At 44.8% G+C, this 14,753-nt stretch overlaps 1 protein-coding gene across 2 annotated transcripts in view; it reads right to left on the reverse strand.

Annotated features, from left to right (window-relative positions):
• PTPRB (protein tyrosine phosphatase receptor type B) overlaps positions 1-14,753 on the reverse strand; it is a 110,543-nt gene that overhangs the window by 14,885 nt on the left and 80,905 nt on the right. For both annotated transcript variants that reach the window (XM_031027040.2, XM_006732342.3), the window contains 8 exons: positions 12,832-13,075; positions 7,145-7,251; positions 3,816-3,915; positions 2,943-3,026; positions 2,823-2,840; positions 2,628-2,709; positions 1,958-2,048; positions 1,216-1,292 (listed from right to left, as the gene is read on the reverse strand). In XM_031027040.2, the coding sequence (XP_030882900.2) occupies positions 1,216-1,292; positions 1,958-2,048; positions 2,628-2,709; positions 2,823-2,840; positions 2,943-3,026; positions 3,816-3,915; positions 7,145-7,251; positions 12,832-13,075 (803 nt within the window). The remainder of the gene's footprint in view (positions 1-1,215; positions 1,293-1,957; positions 2,049-2,627; positions 2,710-2,822; positions 2,841-2,942; positions 3,027-3,815; positions 3,916-7,144; positions 7,252-12,831; positions 13,076-14,753) is intronic.

Consider the following 14,753-nt stretch of genomic DNA (forward strand, 5'->3'; position numbering starts at 1 on the left):
ATATAACACGTCGTGGGTCAGGACTTTCCACAGGTCTTATTTAATCTGACCCACAACTCCCGGGAGCTAGGATATTTCCGCCCACTTACTCTGCACTCCGGCAAGACAGAGTTACTCGCAGCTCCAAGCTGAAGTTCCTTCTCTCCTTGCCTCTCCTCAGGGCCCCTGCATTGTGTCACCTCTGCCACCCCCGCGCCTGCCCACCCAAACCCTGCGTCTCATCTGGCCAGTCCCTCTTTATCCTCCACGTCTCAGCATGGTGCCTGCTCTGCTGAGCCGTCCTTTGTCATCCACCCTGTCCGCCCTGCCGGCTGGTTGTCTCCTCCCAGAAGCTCCCCTGGCAACCCTAGCCTCTTGCTCCCCAGAGAAAGGTCCTCAGACCCGCAGCAGGGGGATGACCTGGGAGCTTGTGAGACAGGCAGAATCCCGGGTCCCCCCAGCCCCACTGAGTCAGAATCTGCATTTGGACAAGACCGCACGTGGTGCAGATGTGTGTTAGTGCTGGAGAAGGCAATGTCTCTCTAGCCTGTTTCCCATGGCGTCACCTTGTCATTTCCTGATGCCCGACTCTGCTGAGACTTCTCTGACCGCCTAGTTACTACTTAACTAGATAGGGTTTCCTGAGTGAATGAATGGCTATTTGAGGTAAATATTACCATCCTCATTTTTTGGAAAAGAAAACAAGAGCCCCCAACAGGTGACCTAACTTGCCCACGAGTCAGCAAGGGGTAGAGAGGGGAGTCAAAGCTGGAGCTGTCTGATCTTGCAGCCTTTTCCACTGTAGTGCGCTGTGGGAGGCTGGCAGGACGCTAGCCAGAATCTGAGCCCAAAGGTTTGACACAACCTTTGAGCTGTGTCTTTGGGTTTCAAAAATACAAATGACGTCGAATCAGCTCCCCCTCGCTAGGCAGCGTGAGCAGTGAATTGAGCTTCCTGAGGGAGCTCTCATCTTGGCTAAGGGCTGCAGAGAGAAAACCACCTTTCGCTGTGCTTCCTGGGCTCCTTATAATCCCGTGTCACTCCAGCCGTTGTGAAAATGGGCCCTAGCTGTGACAGAATTGCGCACCCTGGGCTTTATGGCAATCAGACACGGTCTTCTAAAATCAGTACGCGTCCACACCTGAAACAGTGGGAGCATGTGGGAGGAATGGTGTCTGCGGGGTCGCCACCTGTCAAAGCTTTATCCCAGGCGCTATGGCTTTATGGTTCACTTACAGGGATGTAGCTGGCATTGATGTAGTCTGAGCACGGGTCATCATCTACATTCGACAGCTTCACTCGAGAGGCATCATCTGGAAGGAAGTTGATTGAGAGAGATTTGTCACTGGGTCCTGGGAGGATTTTTCTATTGTTGATGTAATGCTTGGTATCTGACGTGCATTAGCTCTAACCGGCCCCCCCAAAACACCCCACAGGGAGGTATTCTCATCTCCATTTTGCAGATGAGGTTCAGACAGGATAACCGGCTTGCCCAGGTCACACAGGTGGCCCATAAACACACAAAGAAGCCAAATGCTCTCTGAGGCAGCCTCTGCACTTTCCTTCATAGCATGATACCATTTGCCTGATGGAGCGGCCAGCTCCCTTTCACAGCTGGAATGAATACAATCCAGAACAACCATCTTCCATTGCTTCACCGGATCGGGTCGGGATAATAAAAATATACAATAATCGCTAACGGGGGACTTTAAGGAAACCCACACTGGCCTTTGCTGTTAGGGAGAAGCAGTGGGACCACAGGATGAAATGTCAACAGCATGAGAGGCGTCTCCTAACCAGAATTCAGAATTGTTACCCCATGGGAGGGAAGCTCAATAACATTCCTTTTAAAAGGCATTCAGAGCCTCTGCTCTTCCATATCCAACTATACCATATTTCTTCAGCCCCATTTTATTCCTGGAAAAGAGAAGCAACGGCTGGAGGAAGATAGTATTACAAATTTCAACACAAAACTCACAGGGCAATATATTGTTGTATCGATTTTTCCCTCTATTCTCCGGCAAGAGTGCAATGTCACATGATTGGTTTCGACCCACGTCTTTCAAATCCTATTAGGTCAAAAAGAAGTTTGCAAATGGAGAATGTGAAATAGAATAAGGCAAATCATACAGTCCTCGAGATACGTAACGATCTAAGAATATGTCACAATAGCTACTGTTTACGGAATGCCTCCTATTGGATGTGCAGGAGCTCTGATCCCCACAAGAGCCTCGAAGGAGGCATCCTCACCTCCGTTTTACAGATGAGGCTCAGACCAGATAACTCACTTGCCCCAGGTCACACGGGTGGCAAAGCTGAGAGTCGAATCCAAAGCCTGGGCACTTGTCACCACACCACCTTGTCTCCCAGTCAAGCAAAATGCCAGGTTAAGTAACTGACAGAATTAGGTTTACATTTGAGATTTGTTCATTCTTCCTTAACATCTTGCCCAAGTAGTACTTCGTTGGCTGTGCTATTGTGGAGATCAGACTGGCCTCGGAGACTAGGTGGGATATCCCACAGAGAATGGATTCTGCACGTCATCCTGACTCCTGAGCCCGATCAGCCTGTGACTCCACAGGAGAGATTGGGAGGGAAATTCTGGCAGCGACTAGAACTGCTGAAGCATCCCTGAGTCTGAGTCGTACCTCGTATTCCTTGGACAGAAGGTAGTTGGAATCAGCCTGCAGCTTCATGAAGTGCCCTTCAAACTGATTTACTTTTATTGGGCTATAGTTAAAAATACAATAGAGAAAAAATTACTGATGAAAAGGGACGCTGCCATACCCAGTCCGAGTGGTATTTCAAAAGCAGATAACACAGTAATGAGTTGTTGCTCTTACCAAGACGTTTTCCGGTTACTGTGAAGGACGCCAAAAGAAGAAAGACCTCGTTAGCAAATCTCACATAAGACAATCAACTCATCTTTCAATACATTATGTGTAGGAAAATGTGGCGCTCACCCTTTCTGGCCCAGGTTCAAGTGGACAGATAATGGTCGATCCCGGCGAATGCTCAGGCGGGCAGAGGGCCTTTCTCGACCATGGCTGCAACATAAGGGAGAGGATTTATAGTCTGGTTACGAAACTTGACTTAAACAAATTTTTCCATTTATGGTGAGGCTGTGCATGTCTGTGCAAATATGGATTTTTCAGTATTCATGTAGATTTACACTCAGCCAACGTCTCTTTGAGGGGAGGAAGAACATAAAGAAGAAATAGATTTTTCCCACTCAGAAACGGATCTCTGCAATAGCTGGAGATTTGTCTTCTGGTTTTTGGCTACAGGTCATAATCACTTCCCACACTCTCAATAAAACTTTCCTTAAAAAAAAAACCCCAGTAAACCTTAGATGCAAGACATGACTGCAAGAGGGAGGACAATGTGCCAAATAAATTCCCTAAGAGGAGGGGGCGTGGCTTTGGGGCCACATGCTATTTGGTTCTTTTTGGTCCCTTCTTAAATTAGCATGGCAAATATGACCATGAAATGGTGATGTCAACCATACTTTTCAGCATTTCTCAGAAAAGCACTTGGGTGCACAATTCACAGACATCTGTCTTCATGAGCAAAAGGAGTTGTTTCACGTTCAGACGAAGCTACAGATGGCCCCTCAGTCATTTGGCGAGGGCAAAATTCATCAATGGTATGGAGCGGGGCTGAAAAAAGCCAGTCAGGGTTGGAGGGTTTGACTTGTTTTTCTTGAGAAACAAAGGTGATTTCATCTGGAGAAATGAAATCATCTCCCCTTCTTACTTTTCAGGTGAGAGGGCATTTTCAATCGCATCTTTCAAATTGGGAGCCCGATCGATCGCTAAAGGAATCTTTGTACTCACCTGGCTTTCTGTCTGCAGATGAATAAGGCAACTACAGCCACCAGCATGCCAATTAAGAACAGACCAGCACTCACACCTTCGATAACTCCAAATAAAGGCTCTGCAAGAATCCAGGAGGAAACAGCAAACCCAGGCAGGAAAATTAGTGCTAAAGAACCAGGAAGAGAGCTACTGAAACCTTATCTCCCTAGGAACGTTATTACAGAAAAGTTTGAACGATGCCCATGCTGCAGTATTTACTATCAGATGGTGAGAGCATGCAGCCGTGGAGCCGGGGCATTGGCTACTACACCGTAACCACAGGTCCGTCCTTACACTTTGCACGTTAATGGCGTTCGGCCTATAAAGGAATCTTATGCTCACTGGAGCTTGTATGTAAGGTTTAGGACACTCAAGATAAAGGCCAGCAGTTTGCCACCAAGATAAAAATGCTATTTCATTTGTATGAAACAAGTATAATAGCACTGGGGACTTCGGCAAGTCCAGTGAATTATTGAGAGCTGTTTTAATGAAATTGCATTTTTATTATCTGGTATGATCCTACCCCTGGGAGTTTGTGAATAGGTAAGAGTAGCCTATTTTAAAAACAGCTTTATTGAAATATAATTCCCATACCATTCAATTCACCAATGTAAATTGTATCATTCAATGATTTTTGGCACAGAGTTTTACAAATACGACCACATTCAATTTTATAATATTGTCATCACCGCTCAAAAGAAACCCCATACCTCTTGGCAGTCATTCTCCATTCTTCCCCAGCCCCTGGCAACCACGAATCTACTTTGTCTTCGTAGATTTGCCCATTCTGGGACCTTTTATATAAACTGAGTCAGAAATATGTGGTCTTTGGTCATTGGCTTCTTTCACTCAGCATAATGTTTTCAAAGTTCATCCATGTTGCAGCCTGTCTCAGTATTTCATTCTTTTTTTATAGGTGAATAATATCTCCTTGTATGGAATAGTATCCATTCATCCACTGACGGACATTTGTTATCTCTGTTTGGGGGTTATTATGAATAACGCGGCTAAGAATGTCCGTGTATAAGTTTTTGTGTGGGCATATGTTTTCATTTCTTTTGGGTATAAAATTAGGAGTGGAGTTGCTGGTTTAGATAGATGGTAACTCTAGGTTTAACATTTTGAGGAACTGCAGAAACGTTCTCCCAGGCAGCTAAACCATTTTACATTCTCACAAGCAATGTAGGAGAGTTCCAATGTCTCCGTATCTTTGGTAACAGTCATCATAGTCTTTTTTTTTTTTTTTTAAAGATTTTATTTATTTATTTGACAGAGAGAGACACAGCGAGAAAGGGAACACAAGCAGGGGGAGTGGGAAAGGGAGAAGCAGGCTTCCCGCCGAGCAGGGAGCCCGATGTGGGACTCGATCCCAGGACCCTGGGATCATGACCTGAGACGAAGGCAGAAGCTTAACGACTGAGCCACCCAGGCGCCCCTCATCATAGTCTTTTGATCACAGCCATTCTAGGGGGTATGAAGTGGTGTCTTACTGTGGTTCCGATTTGCATTTCCCCTAATGACTAATGATGTTGAGCATCTTGTCATGTGCTTATTGGCCATTTGTGTATCTTCTCTGGTGAAACATCTACTCACATCCTTTGTTATTTGACTTTGTATTATTGAGTTGTAAGGTAACAGTTCTTTACGCATGCTGGACACACGACCCTTATCAGATGTTAATTTGCAAATAGTTTCCCCCATGCTGTGGGTTGTCTTTTCACTTGCTTCATGGTCTCCTTTGAAGCACAAATTCTGATCAAGTCCCATTTACCTGGCTTTTCCCCCCTTCTGTTGCTTGTGCTAATGCTGCCATATCGAGGAAATCATTTCCTAATCCAAGGTCACAGAGTTTCACTCCTACGTTTTCTTTTAAAAGTTGTACTGTTCTAGCTCTTACAGTTAGGTCTACGGAGTAGCCCATTGTTGAACTTGCATTTCAAGCCCTTGGATTTGTTTATTCAGTGTTGCTTTTCAAGACTCATTAAATCAACACAATCATTTTTCTTTTAATGGGGTTAATATTCTTTTTTGGATATATGTTTATTACCTTCCTTTACTGAACTGCATGCAATTTTTGTTGTTTTCAAATAGGAAAGAATTGTGTTTATAATGCCCCTGCTTAACACTAAATTATAAGCAAACACATATAAATCCTCTTAACTGTGCTCTGATCCCTTTTTGGTTTGAAAAGTGGGAGATTATCCCTATATTTGGCATAAATAGATGGGAGTGTTTGTGAGGCTGAGTCATCTTTTGTCATGCAGCATGAGAGACTGTTTTAGCTATGAAGAAGAACTTCCTGAGACCAAGCATTGTAGAACCCTGGCTCCAGGGGCAGGCTGGGACAGATGACGGTCTCAAGGAACAATGTGCTGAAACATGATGCTATTCTCAGCATGATGGTTATATTCTGAGGCAATGCAGTACAGAGGTTTAGGGCTCCAGCAGAAAATGCCCATATTCAGCTTTACTATCCTGGGCAAGTTACTTAAACCTCTTGGTGCCTCAGGTCTTCACCTTTAAAATGGGGGATGATAATAGTATCTACTTCAGAAGGTTGTAGTGAAGATTGGATAAACTATTTCATGTCTTCATGTGAAAGTATTTCATTTAGTAAGTATTACCTAGTGTTATTTTTCAGGCTTTCCCTCTAAAACTCTAGAGAAGTTTCTTTCTTAAACGTATGTAAAGTCTTTTAACATTTTCTTATGGTGCAAAAGCAACATAAAATAAGCAAAAGGAAAAAATATCACCTATAATGCCACTACTTTGAGATATTCACTGTTAATCCTTTTTTTAAGTAGGTTCCACATCCATCGTGGGACTTGAGCTAATGACCCTGAGACCAAGAGTTGCATGCTCTACCGACTGAGCCGGCCAGGCGCCCCTCATTGTTAATACTTTGGTGTTTTTTCTTCTAGTCTTTTTTTTCTATGCATTTCTATGTTTGTGCATTCATATATTCCCACCTATGACTGAAAGCCTTTTGTACTTATATTTTGGCCTGTGCAAGCTCCTAATTTGAATGTTTTTCACCCATTATTTTTAAAAACTTCATTTTAATCAAAAAAATCTGATACTTCTACCTTCTTTTCAAGATTAATGCCCATTCAGCCCATTCTCCTTTAGAAGTAGGAGGAATTTCTCTAATCCACATCATCCAGGATCCCATAAAGATTAAATTCCAAGTGAAAAATGCATGTTCCCCTCACTATCAGCCAAGTCACCAGATCTCTCCACTGGAGGTCCTTGTAAGTGACATGGCAGTTGGAGACTATGCGGGTAGATGGGGAGGCTACCTGTCTTACCTGACTCAGTGGTGATAGGCAAGGAGAAAAATGTGTCAGAATAGAGTGGCTTCGTGAATTCCTTCAGGTCCTCATCAAACAGCTGTGTAAAAGCTCGAATGCTGATTCTGAAAGGAAAACCGATTTATTTAAGTGCCAGTGGCTGACCACAGGAGAGCTGACCAGAAAATGTGTTCACGGAGCCATAGGGTGGGCACCTGGTCCATATGTATGCTAGGCAGGACATGAATTACGGAATCAGATAGACCCAGGTTCATTCACGCATTTATTCATTCATTCACCCAATATTTACTGAGCCCCTACTATGTGCCGGTCCCTGTTCTAGGATCTGGGGATACTGCAAGGGACACAGAGGTTACATTCTCTGGTATTAGAAGTCAGATAACATTTACACAAATTTAATATGCCAGATGGTGATATGGAATAGCAGGAAAAAGAAAAGAGGAGAGTAAGGGAAATGGATAGCAATGGCGATGGGTGTGGGGAACTGCCCTATTCAGCATGGTCAGTGGAGGGCTTCTGGATTAGAAATCAGAGGAAAGTGAGGGAGGCAGCCATGCTTGTGTTCCGGCAGAGGGGACCACACTGGGAAAGCATGGAAAGGAAGGACCAGATGGGGCCCAGCCTGAAGAGGAGAAGGGAGGAATTCAGGATGGGCCTAAAGAGAGCTGCTGAGGTGGCCATCCACATATCCATGTGGGATGGTGCCCAGAGATTAGCTGGTCCTAAATTCAATACACCAGCAAGATGCAGCTATGAAAAGATAAATTTGTAACCTCAGCCTGGATGAAAAGTCTATTGTCCCTGTCCGAGAACCTTGGTCTCATATTCCCTGGGTGAGTCAGGCCAGTCTGGAGGGCTGCATTCAGTTTCTGGGGACATATCTTAGGAAGGGTTAGAGACCGTTCGAGGTGATTAAACAGGACAATGACAACAGGAAAGACTTAGTAGAACATGATGGTTGACTTCAGATTTAAGGAATTCTCACATAGAAGAGGAAACAGACATTATTTTTCTTCTTGAAGGTAGAGTGAAGCCCCATAGGCTGAAAGGTCACAGGGAGGTATAGTTTGGGAACATAAAGTTGCTTTGCAACATCTAGAGTATGAGCTGTTGCATTAGGTAGTGAGCTCCCAGTCATTGAGGGTATTTACGCAGAGGCTGAAGGAGAACCAGCTCTCAGAGAAGCTGTAGGAGAGCATCCCTGCACTAAGTTAAAGACTGCCTCAGGAAAAAAAAAAAAGACCGGCTCAGGCCAGCTCTTGAGTTCTTTCTCTTTTCAACTGTAGGTTTGCTGAGACTATCAGGCTTGATTTATATGGGGAAACTTTCCCAGTGTTAATTTAAATCCTATGAAAGTGAATGGACATCTCTTTTTCCTTTAAAAAAAAAAAAATCTAGATTTATTTAACCCAAAAGTTTCTGGGCACGCCCTGTAATAATGCTGAAATAGTATCAGGCCAGGGTGAATCATTCTGCCCCTCTGCCCCTCCTTCCAACTCATGCCCACGTCCAAATGCCATCTTATAAAATGAGCAGGACGATATTGATCAACCACATCTATAATTTCCATCTCTAAAAGCTGCTTTCCCGTCAAAAGTTGTACTTCCAGGAATAACAGGCTGTTGATGGAAGTATCGTGAGATGTCCCTGAAGGGTAACAAGCAGTCAGCTTGTGTTAAGTGGGAAGGTGAGGAGTTGGTGTGTGTTGCTAATGCATTGTACTTTTGGAAATTGAAATGAGTCTCTCTGGTGAAAAGAATTTCTTATATTGGTATAATGATTTATAAGTGTGGAAGAACTTTCACAAACATGGTTCTATTTGAGCATCTCCAGTGTCTCCCATGTAACAAGGGAGCTTATGATATTACTTCAGAGATTTGGAACCTGAAGCTTGGAGAGATTCCGTGTCTTGCTCAAGATCACAGAGAAAGCTGGTGTAAGAAAACCAAACTCTGTATTTTCTGAATCCTAGTCCAGATTTCTTTCTCTTATTTCCTCTCAGCTTAGTTTTGGTTTAACAGCTCTGACTTCTGTGGGAGGGATGGTAAAAAGGGCCCAGGCTAGGAAGCAGAGGGTCTGAGGTCTAGCTAGCACTCTGTTCCTGATTAGATAAATGGCCCCTAAAATTTTTTATGCCTTGGTTTCCTCATTTGTAAATTAAAAACCCTGGATACAACAACATTGACATGTTCTGTTCTGAAATTCTAGGTGCAAAACCCAAAATACAATATGGATGCCAATGAATAAGGACCTTTAGGAACCCAGGAAGGAGATCATGACCTGGTAGAGGATTACCTTAAACTTAGTGGGATCAAGAGGAACTCTGCTCTTAAACCCTTTCCAAAAATGGACACCACCACCACTTCCATAGCTCAGCATTTAGCACCGTACCCCCCCACCCCGATCCTGTCCCAGATCTTCCAGATCCCCTATCTTCCTGGGCTTGTCTTCCCTGCTACCTCTTTTCATGCTCTCCCCACAATTTGAAACTGGACTATTTGCTCTTCTCTAAACAGTCTGTGTATTTCTTCCTCTGCACTTGGACTCTCATTCTTCCCTCCACCCGGAATCTCCTTCTGTCCCTCTCTCCATATTTTCAAATCCTTCCTTACTTTTTAATGCTCAGCTAAAATGTTACCTCCTTCAAGAAGCCTTTTGAACCTTGACAGCATTTGTTTACCCTCATGTCCTTCAACATTTCTGCCTATATTTTACAGATGCTTCTGTATATATATATCTGAATAAGATTATTTTAATAAACAGATATATGATAGTAATGATTTCAACTTTATATGTGTCCAGAATCAGATATCTATAGCACAAAGTTAGAGATCATGTGGTTCAATTTCCTTCATTTGGGGAAAATGAGGTCAAGAGAAGCTGACTACCTGCTCGTGGTCACATTGCTATTCTATTTAGAAGAGAAACAAAACCAGATCAGCACTTTGCTAACCTCCAAACTGCCTCCCACCCATCATGATCTGCCCTTTCTCTTCCTATATGGAATGACGCTAATTATACACCCAGATAACAGGAACCCAGTAACAACTGGGAACACATTACATTCGTTGACATAATAAATATGCAAAGCAGCTAAACCTAGCATTTCCCATTTCTTTTCAATCCTATTTTTCCCCCCGTGTTCTCTCCTGTCTACCTATTCTCTCTCCGGAAAAAAAAAAAAAAAAGATGCCTGACAGCATCGAGGGTCACTGTGGCAATCGTCATCTTGAGAGAGGCAGAATTCTGACTGCACTAAGCTCGGGGTCAGCAGCCACACAGGACACCGCTTAGCATGAGGTTCCCCCACCTACTTTGAAAGGCTAGGCCTCCTCTTACCAAGCATTATCTGCCCGGCATGCTTTTCACGGGACTGAACCAAATGTGGAGAAATATCGGAGAGCTGTGTTTCTAGAAAGCAAATAAGTATGGCCTGAGTTGATTAAGGTATAATAAGAATGTGTAACTGTTCATAGAGCATCTTGGCTCATTCCCTTCTTTCTTCACAAATATCGAATGAGCGCCTCTTGGGGGCCAGGTACTTGTCATATTGTTTTGTCTCCTCTATTGGACTGCAAACTCTCGTAGTCTAGTGAAGAGGGCAGGTAACCCTCGTCAGAGAGCTAAAAGATGTTGGTGAGTAGAGGACTGGAGGGATGGATGGTCTGAGCGCTGCTGCGGAAACGGAGTGGGGGCCACCTGCCCAGCGCAGCTTGATGGGCTGACGGGTGCCGGGGGCGGGGGGCGGGTAATGTGGGGCTCAATGAGGGCTGAGCTGGCTTTTGAGGTGTATGAAGGGATGCACCAGCCAGTCAAGGGAGGGGAGAGCATCCCAAATAGAAAAGAATGTGTAGAGGCTCAGAGGTATAAGAGAGGTATGTCACATTTAAAGGAAGTGAGGGGAGCAAAAGGCAGGGCGTACTTGCGGCAGATGGTGGGAGGCAAAGCGGGAGAGGCAGGCAGGACGCCGATGGCGGGGGCTTTCTGTGCCCTGCTCTGGAATCTTCACTTACTCCTGGAAGTGAATGGGGACCACTGGAAGACCTTCATCTAGAAGGGACATGACCAGTTTTGAGGGATCCTCTGCAGATGAGAGAAGAGAGGGTTTGGGAATTGAAATGCATTTCCGAGGTCACACGGCTAAGTGGCCGCACCTGGACTCCATGCGGGATCTCCCAGGCCTGGGCAGCTGTTAGGGATGGGAAGGCGGGTGCCCGGGAGTGGTGGGCTCGGGGCCGACAGGAGCCGTCTATAGCTTCTCACTGCCCCTCTCTTAAATGAAGTAAGGAGTCATCTTCTCTCCCTCTCTTTCAGAAGGCAAACAAACAAAAAACAGCCTCCACTGACTAACTCACAAATCAAGTAGAGCCTTTGGGAGACTTTTGCTCAAATTTCCTTGAGCCCATGTGACCCAGGACCTGAGGCATCTCTTGATTCTTATAGAAACTGAAGGATTCCCTCATTCTGCTCTCTCTTACATTTTTCTCCTTTGCCCTGTCTGAGCTCTCCCCTCCTTCAGGTAGGCTCCTAGGGTCTCTTCTTGAAGGAAACATCACTACTACGTTTGTGCGTGTTTCCTCTGGAGATGCTGACCTTGGCTGGGGTAGCAATAGCATTTTTGTGGTGAGCCCTGGGCAGAGGCGTAGCTACAGAGCTCCTGCAAAGTGAGTCCTCCGGGTTAGGAAAACTGTCAGCCTGCCCACGTCGATTCCAGGGAGGGGCTGAGAATGCTCTCAGGTGTGATGCCATGTCATCGTCCCTCATGGAGCCTGCAGGAAAGTCTCTGCGGAGACTCAGCGGAGATATTTAAAATATGTAAGAGTCAGCAAGCCCTGGGCACCGACTAAACAGAATAGACCCTGGCCCACAGAGAACCTGACTGGCTGCCATACTGACTGGATGTCAGCTCTGCCAACACCCAAGAGAGACAACACAGCCTCTGCAGAAGCACTGATCTTGGATGCCTACAGCTTATATCCAAGATGGCGGCCGAGATTCTCTTTTTCTTGAGGATTCTGGTTGGGGATGCTGTGTACCTCTGCTTATACTTGCTTTCGGGGAGCACAGTGCAGACCAAGGGCACTGTCAACGCCCGTGGCGGGAAGGGCCTGCTGGCTTCAGTACCGCTTCCTGGGGCCAAATCAAATGGCTGCTCCTTCTCATCTGTCAGCCTAGCAGGAGGAAAGGGTACTCCCGTACATGCAGGAGATTTTGCCTTTGAGAGTTCTGTCTGGACCAAAGAGCACTTTCATCTTTTCATGCCTTAGAAGATAAATAAATAAGTGTAATGTCAGCCCTCACTAGAAGTAGAAGATGAAACCCTATCTTTCTTGGGTCTCCCTAAACTTAATCTTTCTGTTTGGACACTTTCACAGTCATTAACATGGTAAATAAACTGTTGAATTGTATTAAAGAAGTTTGAGGAGAAAGAACCATCTATTAAGGAACTTCAAGTCTTCGTGTAATGAACTGGAGCTTTTGCACAACACCGAAGGCCTTCTTTACACATTACCTGTGAATGGAGGCAGGAACACAGCTTTTATAAACTACCCAGGAACATGCACAGCACTGTCGTAATGCTGGGTAGTAATCTACAGGAGCTCAGACGCATCAGGCACCCAGACAGCTGAGCCCCCGCTCCTGCAGCATGTCCCTTCTTGCAAAATGATGGTAATGCTTCTAACCTGTAGGCAGTGCGCGGCTTCAGCGGCCCGTCACAGAATTTTTGCTGGTTGGGATCGCATTTTCCACCCAGGCTCTCCATCTCTGCTCCCAGCTTAATGTTAAAACTCTTGGAGTTGCTGTCAGGACTTTCAGCACACTTGCTGGCAAAGTAATCGGTCTGATACATCCGGATGGAGGCGTTGTGCCTGTATTCTAGGTAGGAGGGCAGAGGGTGTTGCTGTTCCGGCTTCAGCTCATCACTGCCTGCAGGGAGAAACCCACGGTGAGCCACTGACTTCCTCCTGACTTCAGTGACCTCAGGGATCTCTCCCTAGGCTTCTAAGTCTGCCTCCTCTCTCCCACCATCTCCGGTCGGGTCCAAAGGGCAGACACTTTGATCTTCAAGGATGCGGTGAAAGTCTCCTAATGAAATTAGTTTCAATCCACTTCTTCTAAAGTAAAAATTAAAAATAGAGTCTATGTGTATACAACATTTTATACACACACACGTACATGGGTTTATATACACACACACCCATCATTTTTCTAGGAAATAAAATATGTGTGTTTGAGCGGTTAACTCATTGCATCAGACGATAAATGTGTTCCAGAACCCGAGAAAGCTGGACACTCCCCACTGTGAAAGTCAACCCACTCAATAAGCTCTCTGCCTTGCCAATGACCATTGTAGCTGAGCTAATAAGGAAATCCCGATGACCTAGGAAATAAGGAAGAGATAAGAGAAATCAAGTTCAAGGCCAGAGCAGTCACCCACAGGCACGCTCCACGTGCCACACCCAGTCTGATTGTGGCTCTGTGTACAGCTCTCTGTTATCTTGAGTACAGTTTAATCCTGGCTCGAATTTGGCCCCTCGTGCAGCACGCTTCCCAGAACTCTTCCCTGTCCACCCAGCCTGCTGTGTGTTTTGGCACTGCAAACTCGTTTTGATGTTGGCTGGAGGAAAGCATAAGTAGGAAGGTAAATATTATAGAGATAGGATACCATTTACAGTGCACTTCAAGGGGTGGTATTGCAGGGGTTCACCACATCTGGACTCTTGTTTAATAAAATATGTTCAAAATGAGTGGGTCTTGGAAATATTACCTTGTTGGCAGTAACTGAAAAGGAATGTTGCCTTTAGGATGAACATATATGCTATGAAAGACATTTATATGAGATGGATTGCTATCTTAGATCACCAGGGGAGCACAGCCCATCTCCACAGACATCAATAATTGAAATCCACAAGGCTGGAGAACACAAGGCTGCCTGCCGGGGTATGGCTTCCTTTTGGTCACTGCCTTACACTCATGTAATAAACCATTATCTTCACTAAAGCTAAAAATCGCTGCATAGTTTGTTGATTTCTCTCTTAAATCCTTATCTGTAGATATAAGTCAATATATCTATTTATGAGATGTAAGGAAATCTGGGATGCACCCCTGACCCTTGACATTATTTAATTAATTATGCATAACCAACTTCAGTACAATTAAATAAAATGTCAAAGCACACGGACCGTTAGATACCCCGTGAGACTAAAATACTGTTTAGCCTAGGAACCCCTCCAGCATTTGTCAGGCGTAAAGTTTCTCACTGCCCACAAATGGGTTAAAATAGCCAGGGATGTGTAGCACCTTAAACAATTTTGGAAAATATAAGACACGTCAAATATATGATGTCACTGCAGACACACACATCTGTTTTGGAGAAATAGGGCACAAAACCTCAGTGGCAAATGTGACACTCCTGTAGATGGTTTCACAAATGCCAACAGAAGAAGCTCTAAAAAAATCATACTTGAGGTTGTATGCAACGTTGTTACAACTCTTACCTAGTTATCTGCCTGGCCCGTAGGAATTAGGTAGACATGGAATAATTTGGTCGACTAGAAGATGAAATTTACTGTTGAAAATTCAGTAGAGAAAGGAAGAACACCTT

The sequence above is a fragment of the Leptonychotes weddellii genome, chromosome 5, assembly GCF_054177405.1.
Source record: "Leptonychotes weddellii isolate Sample4059 chromosome 5, ASM5417740v2, whole genome shotgun sequence".
Classification (NCBI taxonomy): domain Eukaryota; kingdom Metazoa; phylum Chordata; class Mammalia; order Carnivora; family Phocidae; genus Leptonychotes; species Leptonychotes weddellii.